General features: G+C 41.5%; 2 protein-coding genes across 5 annotated transcripts in view; both read left to right on the top strand.

Moving 5' to 3' along the window:
* Positions 1-6,824, top strand: part of NT5DC1 (5'-nucleotidase domain containing 1) — a 105,295-nt gene extending 98,471 nt beyond the window's left edge. Inside the window, exon 12 of the mRNA XM_048492460.1 lies at positions 5,361-6,824. Coding sequence (XP_048348417.1) covers positions 5,361-5,476 — 116 coding nt within the window. The 3' untranslated portion in view covers positions 5,477-6,824. The remainder of the gene's footprint in view (positions 1-5,360) is intronic.
* Positions 6,825-15,281: 8,457 nt separating this feature from the next.
* DSE (dermatan sulfate epimerase) overlaps positions 15,282-26,625 on the top strand; it is a 62,090-nt gene continuing 50,746 nt past the window's right edge. For 2 of the 4 annotated variants that reach the window (XM_048492378.1, XM_048492388.1), the window contains exon 1: positions 15,284-15,712. The gene's annotated coding sequence lies outside the window, so the exon portion shown is untranslated. Of the gene's footprint in view, positions 15,713-16,060; positions 16,170-26,625 lie in introns of those variants that run through there. The other 2 variants (XM_048492412.1, XM_048492397.1) reach the window with 2 other exon arrangements.

The raw sequence follows: 26,625 nt of genomic DNA, 5'->3' as shown, positions 1-26,625 counted from the left end.
CTCATTTAATCACACTGAGCCACAGCAACGCATGGCCAGGTTCTGCTAATGTATTAATATTTATATACCTCTCAGATTTCTAAAACCTCATAGTAAGGCATATATTTAGAATATTTTGTCCATTATGCTTGAAATCTTTGTCTTAAGATACCAAATTGTCACGTTATCCTTGGCAGAGATTTTAATGCCAAATGAGGCCCAGGTTACCCTATTCATCAGTTAATGTTAATATCATAGCTGCTGAGCAAGCCTGCTTTTCAGATAATTCATCCCAGGATTTCATTGTCAATAAACCAGGTATAAGACTGTTAAAATTGTTATCAGTCCCCTAGTTATGCATTTTACATGGCACCAGGTTTGATAGCTCAGGTGGTACAGTCACCTTTTTATCTTCTCAAGGAGCCAGAACCATTGTCAATATAGCCATCTCATGCTCACTATTATGTTATTTGGTGTAGAGTTGAAAGTAATTACATTCCACTGAGGCTCTTGCTTGGCTTCGAGTATCTTCTGATACTTTAGAAGAAATTCAATCTGGATTAAGGAGGCTTAAGTGGTGTACATGCTGATTTTCATATGGTATCTGTGTGTCTTTGAAGACTGCTCATAAAAAAATTTAGAAAGGAAAAACCATATAGTGCCAGATTTGGCGAGACGAGCTGAGTACAACCATGCACTTTTCATTCAGTGGAGTCTGCAGATCAAACACCCCAGGGAAACTTTCAGCAAACAGCTGTGGGCATGGAGAGTCTCTGTAGCACCATAAAATGTTGGGTTCTAGAGGTGGTAGAAACGGATTGGAGCTTTAACAGTCAAGTGGGAAAAATAAGATGTCTCCTCAGCTCCTGAATTCTGCTCAGAAAGAGGAAATTACTTGCAGATGACTTGGGAAAAAATGGTTAAAATGTTTGGTTGTTTTGCATTCTCAAAATAGGACAGCTCAAGCTGAAATAAGGCATCTTGAGGTAGACTTGGGGGGAAAGCTGTACGGAGTTCCTCCATGAGATGCCTTTCTTTGCTTCCTCAAGACATCTTGTTTGTGCTGTGCAGAATGGACCAATGTCCTCCAAAACATCTGTCATTAATAGCCTTGCTCAGATCTTGCAAACTGAGGGTGACAACTTCCTTTTTTTAATCAGTCTCTCATGCTGGGTTTTCCTCTGGTCTTGCTGCCTTCAGCTTTTCTTAGCATTATTGTCTTATCAGTGATTCTTGTCTTCCCATTATGTGGCCAAAGTACAATAGCTCAGTTACTTCTCGGTACAGTTCAGGGTTAGGTACAGTTTAGGCTTGATTTGATCTAGAACCCACTTATTTGTCTTTTGACGGGTTGACGGGTTGCAGTATCCATAAAACTCTCCTCTAACATCACATTTCAAAGGAAAAAATTAGATTGAAGAGAGTTCAAGGAGTGATTAACAGCTTGAATCCAAATTGGGCCTTGAACTCTCTTCAATCTAACTTTTTCCATAAGATAATATTTATTTTTATTTATTTATATTTTAGATTTATAGGCCGCCTCTTCCCCGAAGGGCTTGAGGCGGCTCAACAACATGGCTTTTATTAACAGCAACTCAACAATATAACTTAAACATTAAAATTCCGGCAGCAGTTACATATAAATTTAAACGATCCAAGCCATTCAACAATATAAAACAGTTCAGACAGGCGCCCGTTCCTAAGGCTAAAAGCAAGGGCTTTTAATAGGACTTCCAAATTGTATCCCTTTTGCAGCGCTTTGCCTAGAGCTGGGTCAAAACTCTTTGGAATTAGTTGCTTGGCTGAGGGCCTTTTGATTCTGGCTGCGGATTCATTATCTCTCAGATTGCAATTCCCTGGACAATCGCTTGCTCTCCGACACTCAAGCCAATACCTGGTTTTCCATAATCAAAAAGAAAATGGTTTCTATAGGACTGCCAGTGGATGCATTCTGTTTCTGGTCCTATTTAGAAGCTTATAAAAAAATTAAAAGGTTGATTATTGGATAGAAAGTTTTCCACTTTAGTCACAGCAGCCAAGGAAACTTGCTCTACCCTGTATTTTTCAGTTCCAATTGAACAGGGCCACATGGCTCACTACTTGTACTGTTTACTAAATCCTGCTCAAAGGAGAGCTATAATGCTCACCAGGTTTAATGTTATGCCCTCCTCCTTGTTACACGGTAGATTTAACAATTAAGAAAAACCAACTAGACTGTGCCCGTGTAATGCTGGCTTAGTCAAATCTTTGGCCCACCAATTATTGTATTGTTCCAGATTCAAGGAAATGAGATCCAAGTGTGAGAGTCTGACTCCTTTATTTTTAACTGATCTCCCTGACTTATTTAGATTACTTGCTGGATAATCCAGATCCTTCCCTTTGTGGGATCGTGGCAGATTGACTTTTGCATTGTGTGATCGTGGCAGACAGCAGCATTTTTTTAACTTAATATTTTATTCTCTGTTTTGTGTATCTGTGGTTTTATCAATTTTTCTCCTCCTGTATTTTTTACATTGTCCAACTTTCACAACCATCTTCATGGTTCCTTGTACTTATGGATGTTGCAGGCCCATGCGAGTCCAACTGGTCAGTGCTTGTATCCCCCCCCCCCCCACACACACACACACACACAACCACCTCAATATGCTCAGCAGAGAAAACAAAAATTTTATTAACATTGTAGTCGATATTTCTCAGAGATTTCCTAAAATACTCTGGAGCAGCCCCATGAAGCTGACCCCAATAAGAGAGCCTCTGTGTGGACTTTGAAGTCCTCCAGTACTAAAGAACCAAAGGGGCTCCAACACCAAATCCACAGATATGTCCAACTGCTCAGGTGGAGAGATTGTTAGCCTTTAGCCAGTTATACACTCAAAATCAGTACTTTGTTTAATAAGTATGTTGGAGAGGAAAATGTAACTTTGACAATCATGCATTTTATGTTTGCTGTCAGCTCTTTTCCATATATTGATTATCTTGCAAACCATTTAAATGGATTGTCATCACAGCTGCTTATCAGGAAAAATGGCATGTAGCTGTACAGAGAAATGAGTACTGGGTAGTCATATTTAAAGGAAACAACTGATTAAATTATTCTAATCTAATCCAAACAAGAGATATACTTCAGAAATGCAGTGTTTATCTCTAAATCCTTCTTGAGATATTCTTAGAACATCAAAGAATATCAAAGCAAACTAATCTCTGTAATCTCTACAAGTGAGGGGAATGTTTGCAAACAATAACAGCGAAGAAAAAAATAAATTTTCTAGAATCTTCAAACGCTTCAGTGGATTGACCAATAATACACAGATTTCGTTCTCCTCTAACTTACAATTACACTGTGAACATCTGCTGTTTGAATTCACCCATGTGGGCCTAACTGATGGAACCACAAATATAGTTCAATGTCAGCACATTTGATCTTGTGGCAAGCATGCTGCTAAGTGGGAACAGTATGAAATCTATGGCCTTTTCCACCCAAGTTATTTACCATGTATCTTGTTGTCAAATGCTACATTTTTATTTTGGATTCTGCAAGATCAAGGAGTGATTGTGCCTGCCCTAGTCAGCACGCTCTCAAGAACTCTGCTGGAGGTTCCTTACACCTCCCTCAGAAGATCCATTAATGCTATCCCACACTCTCCATTGTTGAGAGTTAACTTATGGGGATCACCTCCTCCATCCTCCCAGACTGGAGTGTCAATGACCAGGGATGTCAAACAGTACCAATCCTGACCCACCACCCACCTAGTTCTTCAGCCAGGGCTGCCCCACCTCCTTCCCTTTGCTCACCTTGGATATATTTGCTGGGGAGGCAGGTGCAAACATCAGTTTCTTGAGCAGGCTGGCCTGGAGCCATTGGCATGGCTGCTTGGTCAGAACTCCCCTCCCAGACAAGTCCTGGCTACTCCTCCCTTTCCTTACCTCCACCTCCACTCTAGAGCTGATCAAGGTGTCCCCTCCAATCTTGACCAGAAAACAATATGTATTTAAGAAGAAAAGGAAAAGGAAACAGTGGCATGCAGATGTGGAAGTAAGTTAAGAGAGGGGGAGACCCAAGAGCCACACATTATGTGGCAGAGCCACAGTTTGGCTACCCCTCTGATATCAATCATGTAAATACATTTAACATTTATTTAAATGTTTTGCTGTTTGTTTGATGCGCATCAGTTTCAGTGTGCCTCATGCTTCTTTCCTTTGCATCTCTGTCCCTACCCCCATAGCTCTCATTCATTGTCATAGTGGTGGTCATGGTGCTATGCCTTCTCCAAGTAGATATACCAGTTGAGAGACAATGAAGTATACTTTGTGCAATAGTGCACTGCTGATTTTAAGAAAACACTTTCTCTAGTGTAGTTGCAGTTATGCTCACAGAACTGAACCATAGGATAGTCACCAGATGAAATCTTACTAAGACAAGAATATGTGTGTGTAAAATGCCTGTCAGCCTCTAAAAAGATAAGCAAAAGCAAAGATGAAGCTGTCTTTCAAACTGAACTCGTAAATTGTATGAGCAGGAAAAGTGTGACCTATTAAAGCCCGGCTTTTTGCACTTCACTCACATTCCTGTGAAGTCAGTGGGAGTAGTCCAGTGCATACTGGCTTGGTATCAAAATAGAGATGAAAGAAAATAATCATGGTACAATTCTTCTTGCACTTAATTGTGATGTGTAGCTGTTCCTGCAGATAAGTCTATTATCGTCATTAGAGACTTAAAGGTCAACTTTATGCAAGATTCCAAATGCAGGCAAGATGTGTTGAATGCTTTAACCCGCAGCAAGTGCTTTGTAGTCTTAACCATGCATAGTTATATCACATAAAGACTTTTCAAAACATTTCCTACAATACCAGCAGAATTATTTCGTTGTTGTTTGTTCTTTGCCACATTTTCTAGGTTTTTTTATACTACTTCGTGTTTATAATGTTATGAGCAGAGAAATTACAAGGGCTAGAATATAGGAAGCATCCTGTTGCTTTTTTTTTGTATTCACAAGATGACAGCAGAATGTACAAAGTGAAAGCAGAATTATTTTTCTTTGATGTTCTGTTATGCATAATCCTTTACTATTCCTAAGTGGTAGCTTATCCTGTTCATCCACATGTGACAAAATGGATTTATAATTTTCATGTTTTAAATTACTTTGAAGCCCATTCCTTTTATTTTAAATAATTTTGAGCATCCTGGATAGGATAAGTCAAAAGTATCAATATCACATGTAAGCTTCGTACACCATATTTGTAATTACGTGGTCTGATTGCATGCTTATAGTAAACACCACGGATAAAGAGCTTGAGGAAGAAAATTCTTCCTAGCTTATTTTTCTTTGACCAGGTCATGTGAACTGAGAAACTAATCAAAACATGGTACATTTGTTTTTCAGATTTACCACTGGATTATAGATTCACCAGATTTTCTTCAAAAAACTCCATCACTGCTGGTTACTTCCCCAGACCTCCAAGATCATTATCCAATAATCAACCAATGGCTGCCAAATAGATCATTTCTAAAGAAAATAAAACTTTTATTGCATCTGTTGCTTGAATGAATTATGTTGGATGCTAATTGAGAAACATTATTTGCTACAAGATGGAATTAAAAACAGTTAAAAAAAGAATGTTCAAGAAAGACTTTTTGTTCTCTTTGGGGAGCTTTAATAGCATGAATCTAACAGATAATAATTAATATTTGTTTTCCTACTTTGCTTTTTGAGAGTTTGCTTCAGTTTTTTCAATTCAATGTGTACATACTTTCACAATATTAGCTCAGTTCGTATACTACTGGAATGTCAAGTCCCTTTCTTGCAGTAGGGAAGCAAGTACCGGTATGTATCTCAATGTTCCTCCACACAACTTCAGTAATCTGTAACACAATGATTGTATGCATTCAGCCATGCACATGAAGGTACAATTTACCTGACTCAACCCCCTGCCCACCCGGCTTAAAAATATAAAGTAAGATTGCATGAGTAAGACCATTGCAAATACAATTTAAGGTTCATGGTGAATGAAAAGGGTGCACCTGCTTTACAAATGCTAGGGGCTCAGTGGACCAATTGTGTATGAACTGAGCTAGTTTTACAATTAGTGAACATTCCATGTTCTGATGTTTCATCCCATTCTTTGAGATGAGAATTAAATTCTATTACTTCAACTCAGAATGTTTTGGGAAAGCATACGAGTATAGTTATTTTAAATCATCATTATAAAATCTAGACAGATTTTGACAAATAAACCCTGAGCTGACAGCAAAGTTCTTGATGGTTCTTATACCTCACCTGCTAATCTATAATTCAGTCTGCCTGCTCCAAATGGACTTGTCTGAATCTCCTCTAACTGAGCAACTCCAACATAAATCTCACCCCACCCTGCGCGGGCACACATACACAAATATTCACAGTCATTCTGACAAAAACCTGAACTGTTCTTTAAAACAATAATGGTGGGAGTAGGGGGGGGGTCATTACTTTGTTTAAATCCAGACAAAATAAAGATTCAGGGACTGTTAAATAGCAAAAATCAAACTCTTTCTAGTATTGTATGTGTGCAAAACCTACTCATGTGTACTTGGGAACAAGTCTCTTGAATAAGCATGAATAGGATATGGCTGTAAGCCACTCCTTAGGTTCATGTGCAGTTTTTAGAGCTAAAGAAATTGTGATATTCCAGATTGCAAACAACCTGTGCAGTATGTGATCGTTTCTCTAAGAAAGTCTAACGTGATGTAACAATGAAAAACTAAAATCTAAGCATTTGGTTGCATAAACTTGAAGTCAGTTTGAAATCTTTCAGTTTGTTTGGGCATGCACATCAGAATAACTATCAAAATAAATATTATTTATTCCCAAGCAGTTCTGGATTGTCGTCTATAAACCTTAATAAGATTAAAAAATTTCTTCTAAATTAAACTCTTCATCATAGAGTGAAAGGGGAAAAAATTGTGTTCCTTAATTTCATTAATGATCTGCTATTACTTTTTGAACTTCAGTCACTAAAAGCAGTGGCATACTATCCACCAAGTCAAGGCTCTACTGAGGTTAGAGAGGAGCAGTTTTGAGGCTTGATGTTTGCTGAAGTTGTTAAATGAGCATGTCAAAACCCTTCCTCTTTTCTCAGCGTGACCTCCTTTTGGAGCCAAGAATAGGCAGGGTGTTGTTTCCTTTCTCCCCCCTCCCATCCTTGCCCAAAAAAACAAGATCATTTTTCTTCAGTAGGGAAGCACACAAAGACTTTACAACGCATTTTCCACACTGTTTCTCTTCTGTTTTGTCCTGTTTATACTAGAAAGTGTTTCTGTGCCTCTAGATGTTCTACTACACTGCCAAAGGTGAATCACCACCCATGGGAATGTTACAAATTAATAAAATCATAATTAACCTGTCAGAACAACAAATATCGCGCACGCGTGTGTGTGTGTGTGTGTGTGTGTGTGTCACAGCAGACCTGTGGCACTCCAGTAGGGTTTTCAAGGCAAGAGACTAACATGTGGTTTGCCATTGCCCTCCTCTGCATTGTGATCCTGGATTTCCTGGGCAATCTCCAATTCAGGACCAACCCAGCTTAGCTGCTGAGATCAGGCTAGCCTTCCATCCAGGTCAGGGCAATATACCAACTACACTGAAGAAATCAGTATTCCAGGGCCTTACATTTATGGAAAGGAAAACCTGCTTCACCTGAATCAGTGGACACAGTAAACAGAACTTGGTGACAGTACTGGGCTGGAGAAAGCCCAACAAACTGAATCTTGGTTCAGGTAAAACTGACGAACTGTTGATTCTTTAATTGAAAATGCCACCTGAGGTTAGCAGAGACTGCATTTTGTATGGAATTGCACCCCCCACCCCTGCTTGTGAAGAACAGCAGCACAATTGGATGATGATTTTTGTTTAATCCAGAGCTTTGAATAGATGCAAATTACTTCTGCAGAAGTGCCTTTAACTGGCTTTAGGTGGAACTGGTTGTGGCCCTTCTTGAGAAGCAAGAGTCATCTGATTATTGCCAGGTTAGATTACTGCAATGCATTCTTATGTGGGGCTGCCTCTGAATTCAGTTAGAGCGCTTCATTAGCTCAAAAGGCAGCATTTAGGCTGCCTGCCAATATATTCTGAAGGAAAATATTTTTGCTAGTTTTAGAAGCTCTACACCAGGTGCTGGGTTGGTTCTGAGTCCAGTGTGAAGTATTGATACTGACCTATAAGGTATTATATGACCTGAAGATAGTACACATTAAAGACTGCCTTCTCTTGTCACTGTTAATGTGTCAGAGGTATCTCTAAGGATCCATTTGCACTGCCTAAAAGTGACATACTTTTACAAAACGGCGTCCCCCTCCACAGCTGAACTCCCTCTGCTGCACCCTCCACTGAACTCCGCCTGCCCCCCTCACAAAAAAACCTACAAACTTTTCCTCAGTCTGAGCAGCCCCAAGGCTGGCAATACACTGGGGGCAGAGACAAGGACAGGAAAGAAGCATGCCCTCCCAGGCCTTGTGCCCATCCTCAGTATATTGCCAGCCTCAGCACCACTTACACAGAGGAAAGTAAGGAACAGTGTCTTTAAAATTCACCTTATTTCTCCTTGTGTAAACTGTGTCAAGGCCAGCAACACACTGCAGGCAGAGACACACTGGGAGCCAGGGAGGGCATGCTGGCCTGGCCTGCAGGGGGTAAGGGAGGGGGCGGGTGGCCAAAATGTGCCCCCCACATGATGTAGGCAAGTGGTGTCTGAATCGTATGCCCCTCTTGCCCCCCTTGATACACTGTTGCACATACTATTAAATACATTTTGTTAAAAGTGTATACATGTTTTTCTCAAAGTTTCTTGACTTTTTGAAAATCTCCGTTTTTATTTTTCAAGGAAGCTATGTTTCTAGTCCTTAGGCTATTACAAGTATGGTTTCAAGTGTGCAGTCTATGTGTTATATTATTTCATATCATCCCACTGACAGTTATGCAGAACTTAGATTACACAATCCAGTTTTTCATAACATAATTTGGATTGCTTGCCCACATAATTTTTTGAACATATTGTAAGAGCAATCTTAAGGACCTCACTATTATAGAATGGAAATTTGATTTCAGAACACAGAATCCAATCCTGATTACATGAATAGGCTAAATTCACTTTTAACAGAAATTGGTTTAGTTTGCTTTTTTAAAGTTCACTGGCAACAGCTCTGATACTGCAGATTTTATGTGGAAGACCTTAACCTTCCCTTCATCCAAACATGTGAAGAAAAATGCCATTGAGTTGCAACCAATTCAAGGCAACCCATTCTATCAGACAATTCCTGGCATGAGAGGAGCGTGGGTGGTTTGCCACTGCTATCTACACCTAGCAACTCCTGTCGTTCTTTGAGATCTCCCATCCAAGTACTGACCATGACCAACCTGCTTAGCTCACAAACTCTGATTAATGTGGGCTAAACACAAGCCCTCTTCTAAAAAAAACAAGCATCAAAGCTGCCTAGACAAACCAATGGTTCAGAAGTCTAAGATGACTTTTATGCTAAAACTTATGATAGAATTCTGTGGAAGTCTGGTCAGGACAAAGTGGGTGTGTTGTAGCACTTCTTTGACAAGCACTGCAAGACCACAGAGACTTTTTGAAAAACAATCTGAACAGATGTTTTAGTTCTTGCAACATCTGAAGCTCTCTCAACGCTGTGACAAAAGCATTTTCCACAAAACCATGCTGAATGCCCTGCTGCTTACCCTTATTCAAGGTCAAACATAGATTCCTCAGCAAATGAGTTGCACACATATGTCATTGTTGAATAGATGGAAACCATGCTAACCACTTCTAAATACTTCTATGGTTTAGGTTGCTTAGCCAAATTAAAGGGTAGGACACCAAAATGGCCACAGCACAAATGGGATCTATAAGCAATGGTCTCCTGAGTCTGAATTGTTCTCAACTAGTCAACCTTTGAGATGTAATGCTCAATGCTACATTGTTCATTAAGTCAAAATTGTGTTTTTGTCAAATAAGAAAAGGGAGTTGTGATGGACTGCTGAAGAAGGGGTAATTTAAAAGTGAAGTTCTGCCAGAGAAAGGGAATCTGAGGAGTTAACCCAGAGCTCCAACTGATTGGCTGCCTGGTACTGCAGCTATCTATAAAAAGCCAGAGGGTGGGTGTTTGTGAGGAGAGAGACCAGAAAGGTGAATTCTCAGAGCTGAGAGAAAGAGTGCTTTGCTTCTCAAGAGGATGGACAACCAGTTTTTGGTGTAGGGCTGGGAAAGGCCAGGCTGTGTGTGAAACCTGAGCCTAGGTCCTAGAGAAACATCCGCGCAGGAACAAAACACACTGAGGGCTTGTTTATAGGTCTATACAGGGAAAGCATCTAGATATAGGACAGTGAGATCTCTGAGGGTGTGTTATATAAGTGGCAGTCAGGAGTGGGTTTCCAGGTGGAATACCCCAGAGCCTGCCCTGTGAAGCCCAGTGTACCTCTCTTTAGTGAAAGGAGTTGGAGATTTGTCAAGATCCATAAAAGAAAGATTTTCCCTGTAAAAGTAGTTTAGTAGAAAGAAGTTTTGTTAAAACTGAGTCAAAGAACTGTCTGAAACAACTAAAGGGGTTATCAAAGTATTCCTGCCAAAGAAAAAGAAAAGCTTAACTATCTCTGTAACTTATTTTCTTGTAAATCTATAAATACTCCATCTTTGTTTGTTAATAAGCCTTGAGTAGTCATTTAAGAGTGCCCAAACCAGCCTGATAAGAGCAATCAGTTTTGGAGGGGAAACTAAAATTCTCTCACAGAGCTATCTATATACCCAAGAGGTGGCAGTTAGAATAAGGCTGACAGGATCTCCTGAAGAGCCGTAGGTGTGTGCCTGCTCGCTCAGCACTAGTCCGCCATTACAACTGGTGGCTTAGGGCATAGTGAGATCCTTTTATTTTACAAGAGTATTTTATGTTAGAGAAAATAAATGTTTTATCTACACTGAGATATTAATGGCCAGCCCACCCCTAGATATTTGATTATTCAGTGGCTTGTTCATTCATAAGGAAGACTGTCTTTGTTTCCACTTTCTTCTCGGAAGGCTATGGATTCCTGAAGCAAGCTCTACCTAGACTGCAAACAGAGGTGATCTGATTACTAAATGCTGCACTATATGCTAACCACATAGAAAAATAGAGATCAAGGGAAAGAATTTTAGCCAAGAGCCAATTTTTTTTAATGCTGGGGTTCTTGTTTTCTTTGTCTAGAAGAGCATTCAATTATGTGCCCACTGCCACCTGCCATCTCAAGTGGTACATCTTGCAGGATTACTGCCTCAGTTCAGGAAACTGGTTGGGGAAATGTGTTTCAGACTTGGAAAAGAGGGGATTATTGAGAAAGTGATGAGAATATCCTTATTTCATTTTGAAGGCCTGAGAGATGTGAAAGACAGAAAAGAGAGATAAGTGGGAGAATTAAGTTGTACTTCTCAACCAAAGTAATAACTCAGACCTGTCAGCAGAATCTCTTGCTGACCCACAGCTGATGACTTCTACAGAGAACGTGATTTAAAAGAATGTTACACACCAAGAAGTCACCTCAGAGCCTGCTTCCTGTTCGATATCACGGAATGAGCACTGCTGCCCTAAGCTTCATTAATGAAGGGAGAAATGCAAATGTAAATCTTGGTAGAGTGTGCTTTTGAAGTCTGCTTTGAAGCAGTGCTGAAAAAAACTCAAAATTTCAGTATGAGTTTTATGATCACTGTCCTTGAGCCAGCTGTTGAAACATTTTTCTATTGGAATGGGGTTAGTTATTCTGCCAGTGCTTACTCTTTTCACCTTCCTCAGTTTACTGAGCTGCTGATGTGGCAGTTTGCTATTGCCTGCAAAAATGTGCTGTGATATTTTTCTCCACCTGACTGACTGCTGGCCTCAAGCTAAACTTTGTTGAGACCGAGAAGCAGGAAGGGGAGAGAGAGCCAAAAATTTATAGAATAGAGAGTTAAATTTCACCAAAGAGAGGCCTTTAGGAAGACTACAAACAGCCTTCTCTGGCACTTGCTACTACTTTTGTTTATCGTAGGGAGATAATAAACCTACACTGAAAGGAATAATATAAATTTGAGGAATAAGTATGGCAGTAAAAACATGCAGGATTTGGGACTTCATGCTAAAGTATAATTAATCCATGATGAGCCACGTACCAAAGAGTGGAAAAAGATAAAGTAAGGCAATATTAATTCTGTTTATATCGATATAACTGGAGATGGTAATTTTATGAAGGATAATGGGGGTTGATTATGATGTGAGACTTCAAAAGCACACTCTACCAAGATTTACATTTGCATCTCTCCCTTCATTAATGAAGCTTAGGGCAGCATATGTAGAATTATCCCAGAAAACAATAATCATTTAATTAAATTAATGATTAAGGTAAATTAGGCTGAAAGATCATGATTTACACAAGATTCACCAATCTGGTGGAACTCTCTGTCCACTGACACTAGGTCCCTGTAGGACCTTGTCCAAATTTGCAGGGCCTGTACAACACTGTTGGGGCGTTGGTTAGGTTCATTGGTATATCAGCTGGTGGCCTCTTGACCACTTACCACCAATGGTCAATTGAACCATTGTTATAAACACCCACTATTTAGCATGCCCCGTTCTTGATTACTTTGGTTCCTCGGTCTCCTTTAAGATCTGGGATTAGTTTGAGTAGGTAGGGGAACTGGGTTGGCTTGATCAATTTTTAATGATGATTTTACGTGTTGGTTTTAATTGAATGTAGGCCACCCTGAGCCTGACTGTGGCCAGGGATGGGCAGGGCACAAGTTTAATAAAATGAATACATAAATTAGGTAGGCATTGTGTAGAAAACGGCATTTATTTACTTACTTCTTCCCAATAGAGACCACAAGAGGTTTACACCATTCTCATCTCCTCTATTTTATCATTACAATGTCCCTGAGAGGTAGGTTAGGCTAAATGTATGTGACTAGCCCAATGTCACACGTCCATGGCATAGTAGGGATTTTAACCTGAGTCTCTTGGATCCTAGTCTGAAACTAACCAATGTACCACACCAGCTTTCTACTAAGGTGCCTCAGAGAATGTAAAAGAGGCTAATTTAAAACAGACTTCCATTACAGCCACAGTAATCACAAAAGCTGAGGTAGGACAGAGCACTGATTTGTCAGCTGGGATTGTGGCCAATGGAAGAACAGGAACAGAAACAGGAGGAGGAGAAAGTGGAGGAGGAGGAGGAGTTTGGATTTATATCCCACCTTTCTCTCCTGTCAGAGGTGTATGAGAGAAAAATGGTGCCCAGAAACAACTCCTTCTCCTCCCCCGCCCCAAGGTTTCTCCAGCCCAGCTTCTACCCTCCCTTCTACCCTTCTACCTGGTTCTCTAGATTATTGTTTTTGGTATGAATGCAAGATATAAAAATTCCAATGGGCCTAGGAGGAAGAAGTGACAGTATGAGGGAACGGTAACCAAGTGTGGATATTTATTTTCAGCAAAAGGTGTTGAAGGAATAAAAGCCAAATGCAATGTAGAGCAAATTCATCTGGTGTCTGTTAGAAGATATTCCCAATCAAGTAATTCAAGCAGTTTGTTTATCAGAGTACAAACTCTACCAGTCCCAACTCCCTAACACAGTTAAGCCTGGAACAGAAAAATCTAGTTCTACGATTTTGGAGTCCAACAGCTGGATCCAAACACTAACAAAAGATCAGCATAACCACAGCAAATGAAATTGTACAGAATAGTTTGTGAAATGGGTAGCTGGGTAGATTGTTTTTAAAAAACTAGTGGCTGTTCAGATTTCTAGTTCAGATCATTCTGCATCTTAGGGAAAGGGCACAGCCACAGTGGGAAAAACAGGAAACAGGGGGGGGGAGGGGATGGCTGAGAGGGATGATAAAAAAGCTAATGGATTTCCAGCAGAGTTTCCTTTGTATCACCCTCTGCACTCACCCCAGATATCAGACCCCATTTCAGTGTGATGCTGGCAGGCAAAAATAACTCATTTATATAGGCCTTCGGCTGGTATGCATATAATAGCATACCAGAAATCTGTAGGCTGAGTGGGCTGATGTTGCATACACAGTGGTCCAGCTTAAATGAGAACTGGGTACGTGTGTGGAGTAGCACATTCCTGCCAGCCTTACACTGCTGCCCTCTGGTACAGAGCTACAAACATGACCTCAGGCACAGAAAGGAATCTCTGCCAGGAAGATGAGGTTGGTCCCCAGTTTCTGATTCTCATTTCCCAGTTTCTTATTATTATTTTTTTATTTATTTCATTTTTAAACCGCCCTCCCCCGAAGGGCTCAGGGCGGTGTACATCAACATCATAATACAAATATAAAACAATCTATAACAATTTTAAATTAATAGAATTTAAACAATTTACAATTTACAATTTACAGATGGCGACTTATCCCTTATTTGTGAATCTAATGGCAAATATTGAGGACAGTTTAACAGCTCTGAACCCCAAAATAAAGTTTGGACCACCACAAATTATAGCTCTCACATTCAGGGGACTTGGCCTTCCAAGGAGATGCACTTTTACAATTGAAGCTCCAGAGCAAGTGTTGTGTTAATATTTGGTGCAGTCAAAATCAGGAGCCCTCGCCTTCCTCTTATAATGTGCTTTTTAAACATATTTTTGTTTGTATTATTTTTTCTCTTTTTGTATGTTTTAAAAGTCATAATAAAAGAAAATCACTGCAGAAAGAATGGAAGGCAAGAAAAAACAAGACTGCATATTCTCTGTTGTGGAGTTTATATGGATTTTAATGGAATTGAGCTATGGGATATTAACAACAGGACCATCATCCCCAGGAAACATTGCTCTTTGAATAGCTGCCAAGTTCAGGGTTGCCAATCCCCAGGTGGGGTCTGGAGACCTCCCTGAATGATGACACATGGTGGGACATTTTCTTTGGAGGACATACAGCTTCCAACAGTGAATTCTATGGCATTACAGCTTGCTGAGGTCCTGCCCCTTCCCAAACCCTCCCCTCCCCAGACTCCATTCCAAATTTCTGGGAATTTCCCAACCTGGAGCTGTCAACACTAGACTGGACCCACATGTGGGAGGACAGCAGGAACCAAGGGAACAGGCTAACCCAGGGGGTCAGGGCAGGCATCGAGACCTTGTCGTTCTCAAGCACCCCACAACTCCCCCCATCCCTAACTGAGGAAGACAAAAGCGTTGCTGACAGAGAAACGTCAGTCCCGGTCCTTTTCCCATCTGGAAAGATTAGCAAACGGGTTCCAATGCAGGGAGATAGTCGTCCTAGGACGGCCTGCACTTCTTTGCAGAAAAGTTCGGGGTCAGAAGAGGAGCCCCGGAGGGCTGAATTGGAGCCACGCGCTGCCTGGTCTCTTCTCCGCTCCTCGGCGGGAAAACCGAGTTCAGCGGAGTTTCTCCTCCGACGACTAAGTCGGCTTGGTGGAGGTGGGCCTTGAGGGGCTGCTGGCCCTTTTCTCTTCCCCGGCTGCTTTCTCGGTGACGTTGCGGTCTCCTCCCTCTGCAGCGGAGTTACTGCGCTTGCAAGAGTCCCGGTGCGCTCCGTTCGGCCTGAGGCTCCTCCATCCGTCCACTCGCCGCCTCCCTCCAGCATCCATCGCGGAATGGCTGGAGCCTTGCCCGCCGAATGAGTGCTTGACCCGGGGAGGCTGCAGGACGACGGGGCCCTTCTTCCCCGCCCCTCCAGCGGCTCCGACTACTGCCGCCATGGAGTGAGAGGGTCCGTTCGAGGGCAGCCTGGGGGAGAGGTAAGGACCAGGACGTGGGAGTGGGGAGGACGGGGGGAGGCGGCGGTCTCCACTCAGGCCCGGCCCGGCCCGGCCCGGCCCAGTCCAGCGTCGCCTCTTTAGTTCAGGGGCCCTGCGGGGGTTAAAGAGAGAGATGGGCACTGGAAGAAGTTAAGGTGGAAACAGCGTTAGTTGTTCAGTAGGAAGGGAACGCGCTCTGCAAATGCCCAGAGGCATTCTCCTGCCAGATAGCGCGAAAGCGAGCAATGATCTGGCAAGATAACGTCGCTGCTGTGTTGGAAATAATAGAGTTCGCGCTCTGGCTGTGAGCCTTTGGGACTGTGGCAGAGAGGCTTCAGCCCTGAAGGAGGAAAGAACAGAAACTTCACAAGTTCCTCGACTAACTTCGACGAGAGAGAGAGAGAGAGAGAGAGAGATGTGGTTTGCCCCCTACTTCTTTTCCAGGCCCCCTCCCCAGGTGACCTGGGTCTTATATCGGGAACGGGGAGGGTGTGGGAGAATGTAGTAATCTCCTGGCTTTGTGTCTTGTTCTATGTCCGTCCTGGTCTCTCTCTATCACTATTAAACTGAGTTCAGCAGCAGTCTCCTTCCCCTTTCTGTTGTGCCTTAGCTTTAGATCTTCTGCTAGCTGAAGTGTTCAGCCTTCTCCATCACCAGTTGATTCCTGCTGATGTGAAGTAACCGCCTGTGTCTCATTAAGTTTGAAAACCTGAACATAATGGAGCTCTTGCTTTTGTTCTTGGAGTCTGTGAGGCACTTGTGGCAGTAAGTGAAGAATCCAAAGATGGAACTCCCACCTGACAACCAAACTGCAAAGGCTGTTCGATAAAACTTCATCCAGTCATGGATAGTTAGACCATTTTTAAACAAATGATGCTAACAAATACCTTGTACTACACCTGAATGCAGAGTTAATGTGAGGAAGCCCACAAAAATGAGTTAAATGCACTTTCAAGCCTGTTAGTGTAAGTTTTATGTTCTAGGATCATTGAGTTGGAAGAGACCACAAGGGCCATTTAGTCCAACCTCCTGTCTTGCAGAAACACACAATGCACCCTTCACAGACGGCCATCCAGCTTCTGTTCGAGAATCTCAAAAAAAAAAAAAAAGAGGAGACTCCACCACCCTCCACGGCAGCGTATTCCACTGTCCAACAGCCCTTCAGAAAATTCTTCCTGGTGTTTGGGTGGAATCTCTTTTAACATAGTTTGAATCCATATTCTATGTCCTAGTCTCTGGAACAGCAGAAAACAAGCTTGCTCCATCTTCAACATGACATCCCTTCAAATATTTAAACATGGCTATCATGTGACCCCTTAACCTTCTCTTTTCCATACCCAGCTCCTTAATTCTCTCCTCATAGGACATGGATTCCAGACCTTTTACCATTTTGGTCGCCCTTCTCTGAATATACTCCATCTTGTCATTATCTTTCCTGAATTATGGTGCTCAATACTGGACACAGAATTCAGGTGAGGCCTGACCAATGCAGAATAGAGTGGTAATATAACTTCCCGTGACCTAGACACTATACTCCTATTGATGCAGCCCAGAATTGCATTGGCTTTCTTAGCTGCCACAATACACTGTTGTCTCATGTTTAACTTGTGGTCTACTAAGACTCCCAGATCTCTTTCACATGTATTGTTGTCAAGCCAAGTGTCACCCATCTTATATCTGTATTTCATTTTTTCTGCCTAAGTGTAGTACCTTTCTTTTTCTCTCTGTTGAAATTTATTTTGTTTGACTCAGCTCTCTAATCTATCAAGGTCATTTTGAACTCTCACCCTATCCTCTGGGGTATTGGCCATCCCTCCTAATGTGGTTTCATCTGCAAATTTGATTAGCATGCCCTCTATTCCACCATCCAAGTCATTCATAAACATATTAAATAGTACTGGGCCCAAGGCAGAGCTCTGTGGCATCAAATTTGTCACTTTGGTGAGCACTGATGAGCACCCTTTGGGTTTGCTCGGTCAACCAGTTACAAATCTACCTAACAGTAGCATTGTCTAGCACACATTTTATTAGCTTTTTTAACAAGAATATCATGGGGAGACTTTGTCAAAGACCTTACTGAAATCAAGGTATCCTACATCCAAGGTATGCCACATTCCCTTCATCTACCAAGGTTGCAACTCATCAAAAAAAGAGGTAAGATTAGTCTGGCATGAGTTATTTTTGAGAAATTCATGTTGACATTTAGTGATCTTAGCATTCTCTTATAAGTGCTTACACTTTGTTTAATGATCTAGAATATTCACTGGTATTGATGTAAGTCTGGGCTGTAATTGTTTGGGAGTTCTGTTTTTTACCTTTTTAAAGATGGGACTTCTCCTGTTCTCCAGGAATTCTTGAAGATTATTGCCAGTGGTTCTGAGATTACTTCTGTCAGTTCTTTTAATATCCTTAGATGCAGTTCATCAAACCCTGGAGACTTGCATTTAGAGTAGCCAGGTATGGCAGTACCGAGTACCCTATTGCATTATCTCCCTCATTTTCCCCAACTTTAGCACTGTTTTCCTTTGGAGAGAAGACCAAGACAAGGAAGGTGTTCAGTAGTTCTGCCTTTTCTCCATTCCCTGCCATCACTTCAACATCTTCTTCACACAGTGATCCTACCAGTTCTCCCTTTTGGGACAGACATAACCCAAAAAGCCCTTTTTATTGTTTTTAATTTCTCTAGCAAGCCTGAGCTCCTTCTGCACTTTAGCTTTTCTGACATTCTCCCCACAATTTATGTTTGGTGATATCCCCTCTTCCATTTCTTGTACATGTCCCTTTCAAATCTTAGCTCAGTTGAAAGTTCTTGTAAACATCCATCCTAGGGTTTTTTAAGTTCATTAAATATCCTCCTGTTTTTCTTCCTCATTGGAACTGTTTGAAATTGTGTCTTCAATTTCTCACTTTAAAAAGCTCCTATCCATTGGGCACTCCCATCTCTTTTAGTATCCTTAACCATGGAATCAGCAGTTCCCTAAGTTTACTGAAATCAGCTTTCTTAAAGTCTAGGATGCATGCCTGACTACACTTGGCTTCCCCTTTCCCTTTCCACTGTATAACAAACTCCAGGAGAATATGGTCATTCCCACCTAAGGATTCCATCCCTTCCACACTATTAACCAGGTCATCACTGTCATTTAGGATCAGATCTAAAATAGCTGATCTTGTTACCTCTCCCACCTTTTAGACAATGAAATTGTCTGCAAGGGAAGTGAGAAATTTGTTGGACTTTATTGGCAGAGTTTGACGTCCAACAAATAGGATAATTGAAATCTCCCATTACTGCTACATCTCTCATTTTTGCCAGTTTAGTCATCTGTTCTGGGAAGACATCATCCAAGTCTTTAGTCTGGCTTGTAATAGACTCCCACAGTGGCATCACTATTGTTTCTTTTGCCCTTAATTTTTATCCAGATGCTTTCAACCTGGCTTCGAGGATTTAAGTGACGGACCTGCTCACAGGTGTATTCATCCCTGACGTATAATACTTCTCTTCCTTTCTTGTTTGGTCTATTTCTCTGAAATAGGTTATACCCCTAAATTATTACATTCCAGTTCCACCAGACTTCAAAGATGCTTACTGCATCCTATTTGTTTTGCTGCGTCAAGAGTTCAAGTTTTGTCAATTCCCCACGGTCAGTTAATCGTGTGATACTCATGCAAAATATCCAGGTTTCAGCAAGAACTCCCCACTGCTTGAGCGACGAACAGGGATTCATCCCGCTTCTGGTGCTCGTCTCCCTCTTATCCAGCGTCCTGGCAGAACCTGCTTGCAAGTACAACTTTTTCCCTTAACACGCTTTCGATCCAGTTTTGTGGTGAGGAACAGGGGTCCAATCTGTGTTTGAAATTCCACCGTGGAGCGTGACTTAAGTCTAGCAACCAATCAGCTCTCAGCGGGCACTGAGCGATGCGCACGCAGCCTCTTCCGGGTTTCAATTTTGCCGTTGGTCGTGGCGTTAGCATAACGAAAAACCGCTTAAACGATTAGCCGTTCACCCTTCCAAACAAGTGAAAACCTGCTTAGCGCCTAAATTCTTAAACATTCATCTTTGCAAATGAGCGAACCTCAGGTTAGCAAGTCGTAGGGAAAAATTTCCCACCCCAAAAAGGTCCTGCCCGAACATGGCACGCCAGCCAATCAGGAGAGACCCGCAAAGGAGTTCGCGTGGTAGTGGGGATTGCTACATTTCTGGGATCCAAGATAGACCTACATGTCTTCGCTACTGTGGGGAGGTTGATGTCAGGCCATGCCTGTCAGTATCTTGATGTCTTGCTGTGTGTGATTTGCAATTGTTTCTCTGTTTCCCTCTTTTTTTCCTACCAATCTCCTGGCGCCAGCCCATCTTCAAAGAGGTGTGAAAGGTTGGCAGGTTCTTTGTAGCTTTGTAGTAGAAACTGTAGTGGACAATTGGTGTGGGGTGAAACGGGGGGGGGGGATTAGAGGATATAAGTCCTGGATCTGAGCTCTCTAGCTCAGATCCTGCTTTACATTGTTACTCTTCGTATCACCTGGAATAAACTGCTTTTGGACTTTCTGCCCCAATTCTGCCCCAATTTTACATACTGACTTTACAAGCTCTTTTGTGACTTAAATGTTCATGGGCCTGTTCCTTGTTGTCACTGACAAGGGAGAGAACTTCACATCCCCTTTATAGCTTTAAATCTTAAGAACAATCCTTGGGCCTTCTACTTCTGTGTGTCAATTTTTTTTTCAAATGTCTACCTCCCATGTTTTGGAACTGCCCTCCTCCTCAGAAACATCCCCTGCCTGTTCCCCATCCAGAACAGTATCCTCTTTCCAAGAAATCCTCATGCTTCCTTAAAACCCCTTTGCAGCCAGTCTCGAGTTTGTAGCATTAATCACTGAGCTGTAATGTGGAAGACACCCAGCTGGTCTATTCTGTTGGATGTGTTCATTGAATTTATCCCAAATTGCATTCAGTTCTTCTGATTCTGTATTAGTCACAGAATGCAACTGGCCAGTTACTTCTTATACATGCTTAAGTACATGGCAGCAGGGTGATTCCATTTGTTTACCTCACATACATCATTCTCTCCTCCAACTCATGGCTGAGTTGGCATTTGAACCCGGATCTCTGTAATCCTAGCCCAACAGTAACCACTGTACCATATTGGATGCATGAAAAATGACCCATTATGCACGGGGTGTTTGCTGCATGATGGAGGCGAATGTTGGCCACAACAAGATTTCTTGCACGGACATATTTTCTCTAGCTCACTTTCACTTTCCACTCTCTCTGTAGCAGACAAATCCACTTATAGCACAATTTTAATTTTGCTTCTCTGCCAGAGCGGGACAGATTTGTGAGTGGGCACATCTTTGCCTCAGATCTCTTCCTTCTGTCTGCAGCCAGCCAGCCTAGTCTTACCCCACCCCCACTCCCTTGTGCTGCTTTGCACACTTCCCCCTCACCCTCTTCCCTTTTGCCAACTACTTCTAGCTTCTTGTCTTGCCGTATCATTTCTATTGCTCATGGCCTCCCTGTTCCTGCATATATTTAGATCTTTAGATTAAAAATAAATAAATAACCATATTGATAAAAATAAATCAACCAGTGATTCCAGACCACGCCAGGAAAAGCTTGTTGGTCTTGCCACTTGGTTTTACAGCACATCAGGAGACAGACAATTGTGAACCTGGGGAGGTTAGAAAAGAGCATTTCATGTTGTCCTTTTGCAGTTTGCACACTGCCATTACTCCCCTCACGTCCTGCCATAAAAGACAATCAGTATTTGGGCAAAGTGTACACATGCCGTATTCAAGAATTTCTTTAATAGTTTGCCTTTTTGTGTCAATCTATCGATCTATTGATAAATTGATGTATCAATGTATTGATAAGATTAAAGATCCAAATTATTCAAAAGATACAAAAGATTATATTAAAAATTAAGGCACACATGTGCAATAGAGAACCTGCAAAACATCATCCCTTCCCACTCCCCTGACACATGCAAAAAGCCAGCTGATGGGTAATGCCTGCCCTGCTGCAAATAGGGAAGTGGGTAATAATGCCCCAAAACAAAGAGTCCTTGGCCGATTCTCTTTGAAGTCACAGGAGCCTTGCTGCGGTAATCGGCCATTGGCTACATAAACAAAAGTATGCTGAAGCTCTCTTAAAGAAGGGCCTAATTCCACCATTTTTGAGTACACTTCCTTAACTTTTCAATCTCAGTTTTACATTCCATTTTAAAAACTCTTTTGAACTTCAGTTTCATTGTTCAGCATGTGTGTTAGACAGAAATATAGATTTAAATACACTCATATCTTTATTTAAACCTTTTGAAGATCATGTAGGAAGACATTTATGGTGATACTTTGTCCTTCCTGCAAATGTCTTCCTGAATGATCTTCAACTGATTTAGTTGGAACTTTATTGTTAATTGTGTGTATACTTTTCCCTTTCATCTCCGTCTGTGTCTCCATTCCTCCAAGCACTTCAAAGATTTTTGTGCATTTGTTTGATTAAAAGGCTATATATGTACTGTTAGGAGCCCTGTGGTGTGGAGCAGTAAGTTGTAGTAGTGCAGTTCAAGCATTGCCCACAACCATGGGCTGCTTCCGCACGGCCACGCTGGGGGTTGGGTCGGCGTACATGATGCCAACCCCCCACCCCCCCCACCAGGACCGTTCACACGAATGGTCCCAGTAATGACCGGGAAGACGACGAGGGCGGTACGGCTGGGGAGGAGCGAGGGCGGTGCGGCTGCAAAGCAGCTGCACCCCCCTTGTGAACAGCTCCCTCGGGACGGCGTTTTTGCTGTCCCCAGGGTGCTGTAAAAGGCCCACGCGGAAAGGGCCTGGTTCAATCCCAGTGGATGTTGGTTTCAGGTTGACTCGGCCTTCCATCCTTCTGAGGTAGGGAACATGAGTACCCACCTTGCTGGGGATAATGTATAGAGATGACTGGGAAAGGCAAAGGCAAACTACCCCATGGACAGATCTGCCTATTAAATGTTGTGATGTGATATTACCCTGCATTGTCAACGTATAAAAATTCAAAGAATATGAGCAGCGCTTGCACATGGGACTGCCTTCACCTACCTTTGTACTGTTAGACTACATAACAATGTTTAAATAATTTTGAAAGGGAAGAACGGAAAAAGCAGTGAGATGGTTTGTCTTGTATATTGCTTTACACTGGTGGAGACAAAGGGTGCTCAGGTAGGTAATGCCTAAAGATGTGGGTGCATACTGAATTATGGATCTGTATCTAGTCATGGGACAGAATCTGGGATATGAAAGTAGATAAATGTCTTCTCTCACGTTAGCTTTGGCAGGTGTGAAATCAGACAAAGCATAATTTAGGAGTGGCAGAAGTGAAATTTAATGGAAACTGGGAGATTCTCAAGTGATAATGCAGAGTGTTTTAAAATGTATGTGTAGTTTCAGCATTAGTATATCATATTTATAATACGAAAGATTCATTACTTAGCTTACTGTTCTGTGAGTGTTTTCCAGTTTGTTATTTAACAGTTTGTGCGTTGGGACGTAACAGTTTGTGCGTTGGGATGTAGGCATTGTTATATGATGTCCTGAGTTTATTCTGCCCCAATTCTACATACTGACTTTACAAGCTCTTTTGTGACTTAAATTACTCTTGGAAAATATTGATTGCTATCAATATAGAAACCTCTTATCTTTTGTAATTTATTTTTAAATTGTGACTCTCAAGAAGTGGACATTACAAACTTATGAGAAAATGCAAGAACAAATGCCATATATATATGGAATATCCTTTCTTTGAAGTTATCTTCTTAATAGAAATAGAAGAATTCATATTTTAAGTAACAGTTTGTTTAGTGGCATTCAGGCATTGTTATATGATGCCCTGGATTTATTCTTTCTCAGCTCACTGACTTCACAAGCTCTCTTATCAGAGTCATGTGAAGTTATAAGCTGCGTTGTCAAAGTATGAAAATTCAAAGACTATGAGCAGAGAAAGGAATCAAATAAGGGGTTCAAATAGCCAGCTCCTTCCCAAGTAAGCAGATTCAAGCATTTCAGATCTTAAGATGTGAGAATTGCTTGCCACTTTCCAGACTGGCACTGAATACTGCAGGAAAGAGGGGGAGCGAACTCTAGTGATAAAGGCATGCACGAACTTGGAAGTAGCCAAAATTTTGGATCTGTCCCTAAGAATGTCAAGTCTTTGGGAATGGCCTTTCATAGGTAAGTTGACTTTACTCTTTCTCTCTCAGTTTCTGAACTAAACCTTTTGATACATAGGACTATAGACAATATTCAGATATGTGTTTGTAGATAAATATTAGAGTATCAGAAATAGTGATATTTAAATGTTGACTTTGTTGTATGTTATGTTTGTGGTTACTGTGAATAGTATAGGAAAAACTGCACTATGTTAAGACCACTTAAGCATTAAGAGTTTCGATGCCAGGTATGCTAACTTGAATAAAACTCCTATAAATTTTGATAATTCCTTTTAAATAAATTGTGAAGAACTGGGCTCTACATAACATTGATTTCATTCCTTTCTCTCGTTTGCTTTTTGTTTCTGCTTCTGACTTTCATTTTTGCTCTGTAAATTTCTACCAATTCTTTGTTCCTGTCACAGATCCCCCTTCTCTTCCTCAAGGTCCTCTGTCCTACAGAGACAGTATTTCTTAGGGAACTGCTATAAGTGGGCTGCAGTGGAAGTTCTGTCCTGAGAGCTCAATTCCCAGTTGTTCAGGGAGTGTAACTTGGATCAGGACTGTAGTGTGTAGAGAGAACAAGATTAAGCCTTGCATTTTGCTGACCTGCAGCAGCCCAGAGAGTAGCTATTTTCCCGTTAGTGAAAGTTCTTTGTATCCTCATCTGGGTGGATAGGAGCCCCAAGGTATTTCAGGTTGGGAAACTGGCATAGGCCCCTTCCGCACACGCAAAATAATGCATTTTCAAACTACTTTCATAACTGTTTGCAAGTGGATTTTGCTATTCCGCACAGCTTCAAAGAGCACTGAAAGCAGTTCTGCATGTGCGGAATGAGCCATAGTGGGAAAAGCTTCTCTGTGGACTCTGTCTGAGTTGGACTTCCACCAGCCTCAGAACTGAATTCCCAGCACAGAACTCTTGAAGTATCTCTGTTGATGAATGAAGCTGCCTTTACTGGCAACAGAATGAATAAGCCTTTAGTGGAATTTTTAATAAGATGATCCCATTTCCTCCACTATCTCTACCACTAGAAATGATACCCAGGGATCGATCTCATCTTAGAAGCTGCATATGACAGTGTTTACAGTTGGAGTCGGCCACACCTGATTTACCCTTTCTTCTTCAATACATTCAAATCACCTCTGCTTTCTCCATCCCAGTTCAGACAGATAGAAACTGAGCACTGGATTGTTGAAGACCTCAGTGGAAAGTGCTGTGGCAGAGGAAATAAGATTTACTTGTGCTTCTCCTTTATGTTGTATTAATCAAAGGAAGTTAGAAATGCAGAGTACTATAAAAAACAAAACAAACGTCCATTATTTTCTTTGAACTCAAGAAGAATTAAACTATACTAATGATTTCTAAAAACAGAGTGTCTGTTTTTGAGAGAATAGCCTAACATTCACATCAGTATAACAGAAAATAATAGACTGTTTTTTTAGTATACATTTTCCTCTACCATACTGTTTTCCTAACCATTGACGAAACACCAAAAGTTCTAGAGGGGGACCGTGCTTAGACTATAAGACTATAAGTCTGAAATCTTAAATACTGCTACCTTTCAGAAGAGGACAGTTGGAAACATGACTTTTAAACTGAATTCTGCTTTTAAAAAATCAATTATTGTAGTGTTATGAAATGTTGACTATTTTGAGTGTCTATACCTAATACACATTTCTGAGAACATTTAGATGGTATGTGCTGAGTGAAGAAGTAATCATAAATGCATTAAAAGTTGTGTTTCTTTGCTTACAGAAGCTGGAAAAAACCTTTAATTTTTTATTAGGCAATAATATGCCACATAATTCATTAGGCTGCAGGTGGCACACTTTAAAAAGATTAGTCCAGTAATGGAAGCTAATGAGGTTTGCTTATTGGCCATTTATTGGCCTTTGGGTATGCATAACACACACACACACACACACACACACACACACACACACACACACACACACACACACACACACACACACACACACACACACACACACACACACACACACACATTTACTTTTATTCCAGGTAACTATATAGACAAGACTTTTTGTTAAAATCCCTTCAGGATTATTAATATAAAAATGGCTTTTTAAAAGAGTGATCCACACACACTGACATACTTAGGGTGATGGAGGGTCATTTGACCCAGGTGCCATCCGCCTGAGTCACATAGGGTTGCATTTAGACACTCACGCACACACACACCCATCTTCTCCTCTCCATAGTCTTCCCCTCTCTCAATTGCTGCTCTCTGCTGCTTTTCCCTGCTTCAGCCTGCTCATTCTTCCCTGCTCCAGCTAGCACACCACTACTCCCCCCCACCCCCCGCATGTTTTTCCTTGCTCTGTCCGGATCGCCAAGTTTCCCCAGTCCTACACATGAATCCCGCTGGGTGATCTTGGGCTAGTCCACGGATCTGCAACCTGCGGCTCTCCAGATGTTCATGGACTACAAATCTCATCAGGTTTCAGACCCCTGGGCTAGTCATAGTTCTTCGGAACTCTCTCAACACCATCTACTTCACCAATTGTCTGTTGTGGGGAGATGAAGGGAAATAAGTTTGCAAGCTGCCTTGAATCTCGTTACAGGGGAGAAAGGCAGGATATAAATTCAAATTCCTCCTTCTCCTTTCTTCATCTTGGTCTGATATACTACTTGTGATGTGTTATGATCAGTTATAGCACTGACCGGAACAATATCCATCATTGTGGCTTTGAAGATGGAGAGGGAGAACAGT

Source organism: Sphaerodactylus townsendi, linkage group LG01, assembly GCF_021028975.2.
Source record: "Sphaerodactylus townsendi isolate TG3544 linkage group LG01, MPM_Stown_v2.3, whole genome shotgun sequence".
Taxonomy (NCBI): Eukaryota; Metazoa; Chordata; class Lepidosauria; order Squamata; family Sphaerodactylidae; genus Sphaerodactylus; species Sphaerodactylus townsendi.
Note: the sequence above shows the minus strand (reverse complement) of the source record. Positions and strands in the feature narration are given on the sequence as shown.